The following is a 5,437-nucleotide window of genomic DNA, read 5'->3' as shown; positions in this document are numbered from 1 at the left end:
TGCCTTGGCCTCCCAAAGTGCTGGGATTACAGGCATAAGCCACCGTGCCTGGCCTGTCATGACATAATTTTAAAAGGCTGCCCAGCCAGGCATGGTGGCTCATGCCTGTAATCCTGGCACTTTGGGAGGCCGAGGTGGGTGTGTTACTTGAGGTCAGGAGTTCGAGACCAGCCTGACCAACATGGTGAAACCCCGACTCTACTAAAAATATAAAGATTAGCTGGGCGTGGTGGCAGGCACCTGTAATACCAGCTATTTGGGAGGCTGGAGACAAGTGCATGAATCTGGGAGGTGGAGGTTGCAGTGAGCTGAGATCGCATGACTGCACTCCAGCCTGGGGAACAGGGCGAGAATCCGTCTCAAAAAATAAAAATAAAAAAAGGCTGCCCCAATGTTTCATCAAATTAATACAGTATAATTTGATTAATTATTCCCTGACAGTGCGTATTAAAGCATGGTACCTTTTCACCGCTGTAAACGATGCTGAACTGAACACTCTGTGCATCTTTTTCTTTTTTGAAGGACTATCTACTTAAATGTGTAAGAGGTGACTTGCTTGGTTAAGTGATAAGATTATTATTACGGTTCTTTAAATTTTCCAAATGCTTTCCAAGAGAGTACTTAAGCCATTATCAGCAATGTATGAACGTGACAGCTTTGGGTTTTGTCCTCATCTGATTTTTTTTTCTAATGTAATTAAGTGCATTATGTTACACAGTGTTTGAGTATCTGCTAATGATATCTTTCCATGTTTATTTGCTAACTATAATTTCCTCTTTTGTGAATTGTCTGTTCATGTCCTTTGTCCATTCATGTACTTGTTTCATAATTGTGTAAATTCATTTGTATGCATTCTCTACACAGTAAACACACCAATTATCATTATGATTATATGTAAAGTATTTTTTCAGGAATAAGTTTTCCAAATCTTTTCAAGAGTCACGGAGTGAAAAATCTACCAAAAAGCCACATGCATTTTTCTTTCTTTTCATAAATCTTTTCAAAGCTGAAATAGCTTTGCCCCTTTTGAACATCTGCTTTCATAGAAAACGTAAAATCTCTGATCATTTAGGAGACTGACATAATACTTGACATGTTCCTAAATAAAATTCCTCCTCTTTGCTTGCCTCGCTCAACTTCCCACTAAGAAATCTCAAATATAAGAACTATTTTCATATTATCTTATAGGTACCAATGGAGAATGCTAAAACATAGGATTTATAAAAGGGCTATGGTTGAGATGATTATTAGGCTTAGCAATCAGTTAGTCAACTAATTGAATGTCTTTTTTGATTTTTCAGAGAGCGTATTTTACAAAGGCCAAACCACACATCCAGCTGCGACCCAGGAACACACCTTTCTATTCAGCATCCCATGTACACGGTGCCACTGGCGGTTCATCTCCCCCAGGTGCTCTGCAAACTCTGTTCTTTCATAGCGCTTGCTTTCTACATCACAGGTGCTTAGCTGAAGTAACGACTGGTTGACAAAGTCCACTATCCACTGTTTATAGTCCATTTCCATTCTAAACTCCTAAAATAAGCAAAGTTAAACACCCAAAGCAGTCATGAAAGTTGGTCAGATCAACTGGATTTCCCTTTATGTACTCGAGGGGGCGCCAAGCTCCCATCCATTAATCAAGGGGCACCTGTCAGGAGTTCCTTTCTACCCTCCCCAACCTACACCAGGAGTTGGCTTTATTGGAGTAGAGATTCTTTTGGGGAATTACACAGAGATGCATTGCTTTCAAATAGGCTGAAAAGTCAGAGGGGCACTGTGTGTGGCAGTTGCTATCACCTGAACTGAAATCAGGACCCAGGATAGGACAAGGCTTCCTGGGGGAGGCTGCCCGTGAGCTGTGTGGGAATTCGGGGCCATCCTGAGGGTTCATGGAAACAACCAGATGGGAAACAGGAAGGAAAAGCTCTCTCAGAAAACCCAGGATACCTTTAAGGAACTCTTGTCATTTAGGCAGCTTCCCTGTTCCTTCGGGGATAGGTAAGGCCTCTCAGGTGGCTTTAGAAAGTCTGGGTGGCTTTAAGTTGTACAGCAATCCTAAACCCAACCAGGGCCAACAACATTTCTGCCAGACCTGTCATTTAACGATTTTCATCCTTGCAAGCTCTAGAACCTCTTTTGGAGACACCCGGGGGTGACAGCCATGTGGTATGTGCTAGGTTGCTACAGCCTGTGAGAATACACACGTGTAGACTTTTCAAAGATTTTACAACACACTGAAGTTAGGATGTGATGGTACATAAAAACAAAATCCTCTGCTAATATCATGCTTGGTGATTAAGCCATTCATCTTCTGCCTACCAGAAGCTAGTTCCATCAGCCTGCATGGTCTTAAAGCAATGGACCACACGTGTCACTCATCTTTGTATTCCCAGTGGCCAGCATACTGCTGAGCACACAATACATGTTTGCGTGTGGCTCATGAAATATTAAATCTACTTGAAATTAAATATCACAGAGAAGGCCACATTTATATCTCTTTGTAGAAGGATCTCAATTTTTTCTTACTCATTCTCTTACTCAAAGAACATTTCATTAACACCTGTTAGAGGAAGGCAGGTATTGGGATAGGCATGCTATATTTTAGTGAGGTCAAGGACAGCCCCTGGTCTCAAGAAGCTCAGTCAAGGTGGGGAGACAGGCAAGCAAACCAATAATTATAATAATGCATGATGGGAGCTACTAATAGCATGATGGAGACATCTAATCCAGGAAAGTCACCTAGTCCGGCTGGGAGAGTCAGGGGTGGATTTCCAAATGAGGACAACCCGAGCTGACTTTGGAAGGATGACTAAGAGGACGTATACAGTTAAACATGGGCCCTGGCATTCCAGGTGGAGGGTGCAGCATGTACACAGCATGATGAGGGAGAGCACCAAGAACGGTTAAGGAATCAAAATCACTCTGTCAGGCAGAGCCCGTGGTTAGTGGGGGCAGTGGGGTGGGGATAAAAAGATGAGACGAGAGTCTGTTAAAAGCTTGCTTGGGTTGTCCTGTGGTGATGGGGGCTGGCAAAAGGAATTTAAGCAGAATAAAAGCAAGTCTACTAACATCTCTCTAGAATCATCCACCACGCCAGTTTCCTACCCCTAGAATTCGTTTTTCGAAATTATATCCTATGTGTCCCTTTGTCCAGCATTACCCCTCTAACTGATTAGCCTTCTTGTTTCAATGAAAAGACTTCTGCTCCTTTTGCATAATTACCTTGTGCTTCTGAAGAAGATGTTTAACTTGAGATGCAGAACTTGGTGAATGCACGGAGTCTTCATCTGAAGTTTGATGCTCCACATTGTTCATCCAGCTAATCATTTCTGTGATTGCTTTACGAGATGGCAATTTCTCCATTTGAAGCTGTGAGAACAAAATGATTTCCATTTAATTGCCTGCAGTTAACAAAATGAATCAGGGCTTCACTAAAGATGATACCTGGTTTGATAAAAGGTCTTGCTATATAATTACGCAGGTTACTCAAAAAAACAAACCCAGCATTCAAACTTAGAATAAGCGACCCCAAAACAATGACAATGACCTTCACATAAACTAACACAGTGGCAAAGATAAACTGAGAAATAAAGTAATTAAGCCTGATTTCTCTCTTAAGAAAAATCCCATTGGAGGAGGGTCCAGTAATTAAGACCTATATTCAGTGGTGCCAGAGAAAAATAGGTAGTGTCAATGAAAATTATTGAGTCAGAGAAATAATTTCAAAAGAGTTGTGAGCTAACAAGTGAACATTAATTCAAATGCTGACTCTCTAAAGACTTACCTGGTGAAGTTTTTCTTGAATATCTGGAAGTTGAGTTATGAGCATTGTCCATTTTTGTTCAAACTGTGCTAAAGAAGCTCTCAGGGTAGCTGTATCAGTTTCCTTCAGGTGAAGAAGCTGGTTCCCGGTACTTACAACAGCCGTCTTCAAGGAGGACTTTTCATCAACTTCTTTTGAAAACTCCTAAAGGAGAGTTTTAAAATTTAGAAACTTAAAATTTAAATATAGCAGAAAGTAAGAGTCAGAATAACTGGCTAGAGTCAACAATTAAACATAGTAAATATTTGAATGTGTATACACACACACACACACACACACACACACACCTTTTTCCTACTGTCGGGCATTACATACACAATGGGGAACAAAAGAGATGGAATGCACACCCCTCAAGAAGCTTATCACCCAGTGGGTTAGTATTTTTAAAAATAAGTCATTATTTAAATGGTTAAGTTTTACAATAAACTATGGAACTCAACACAAAGTGCATATTAAATGAATTACTTGAAACAAGTTTGTAATTAAAATATTTAAATCTTTCCTATGTAGAGATTCTTTCAAGTATGTTGAAAAAATTTACATTTTAATACCAAAGTGAGTAACCACAGCTACAAAGTATGAAAAATGGAAAAAAATCAAGAAAAGTCTAATGGAAAAGACTACGTTTCACAAGTGCATTGACCAATAATCATTACACAATTATATTACAAGAGTAATACCTTTTTATTTCCCCCAAAATTTGGGGGATATTTTTTGAATTTTTTTCCAAAAAACATCTCAAAACAATGGAACAAAAGCTTTTTAGTAGACATATCAATTTTGTTTACAATAATTTAAAACTATGCCTTTATTAACGTTAAACATTTATAAGTTAGTAACATTATAAAGTTGTTTTTGGGTCTTGTATTTTTTGTATTTGTAAAGCATGACCTATGTCAGTGTAAGTTTTTAGAGACTGAGTTTCACTCTTGTTGCCCAGGCTGGAGTGCAATGGCACCATCTTGCCTCACCGCAACCTCCACCCCTAGGTTCAAGTGATTCTCCTGCCTCAGCCTCCCGAGGAGCTGGAACTACAGGCATATGCCACCACGCCCGGCTAATTTTGTATTTTAAGTAGAGACAGGGTTTCTCCATGTTTGTCAGGCTGGTATCGAGCTCCTGACCTCAGTTGATTCACCCACCTTGGCCTCCCAAAGTGCTGGGATTATAGGCATGAGCCACTGCACCCAGTGGAAGTTTTAAATTTATATATATTTTATAGGGTCAATTAAAAATATATTTTATCATTATAAATGAATGAACAGTATAAACAGTTCCAGGTTTGAAGAATACAGCTACTATTTGCCCAAGTCTTATTCCTTATCCACAAATACGAAAGACTATCACATCAACCCTGACGCTTTTTCCTTGATATTTATTTCTGGCCAGTAATAGGCTATTACAACTTACAAAAAAATTGTCGATGTTGCTTCTGATTGTATCCAAGTCCTGAGACACATTGAGGGACTGTTCTTTCCAGTAATTCAGAGTATGCTGGGAAGATTCCAACCACTTGGTTAACTGATCCGAATCTCTGCTATAACTAACAGGAGTAAAGTGAGAGAGAAGGCAGATTAGAAACATACTCTGATAATGATATGCATCACCAGCAAA

The 5,437-nt window shown here is 39.7% G+C and overlaps 1 protein-coding gene across 2 annotated transcripts in view; it reads right to left on the bottom strand.

Annotated features, from left to right (window-relative positions):
* Positions 1-5,437, bottom strand: part of SYNE2 (spectrin repeat containing, nuclear envelope 2) — a 396,555-nt gene that overhangs the window by 88,378 nt on the left and 302,740 nt on the right. For both annotated transcript variants that reach the window (XM_011961973.1, XM_011961974.1), the window contains exons 80-83: positions 5,234-5,366; positions 3,785-3,967; positions 3,223-3,369; positions 1,357-1,533 (exon numbers count right to left, since the gene is read on the bottom strand). In XM_011961973.1, the coding sequence (XP_011817363.1) occupies positions 1,357-1,533; positions 3,223-3,369; positions 3,785-3,967; positions 5,234-5,366 (640 nt within the window). The remainder of the gene's footprint in view (positions 1-1,356; positions 1,534-3,222; positions 3,370-3,784; positions 3,968-5,233; positions 5,367-5,437) is intronic.

Source organism: Colobus angolensis, unplaced genomic scaffold (genome assembly GCF_000951035.1).
Source record: "Colobus angolensis palliatus isolate OR3802 unplaced genomic scaffold, Cang.pa_1.0 Scaffold57, whole genome shotgun sequence".
Classification (NCBI taxonomy): Eukaryota; Metazoa; Chordata; class Mammalia; order Primates; family Cercopithecidae; genus Colobus; species Colobus angolensis.
Note: the sequence above shows the minus strand (reverse complement) of the source record. Positions and strands in the feature narration are given on the sequence as shown.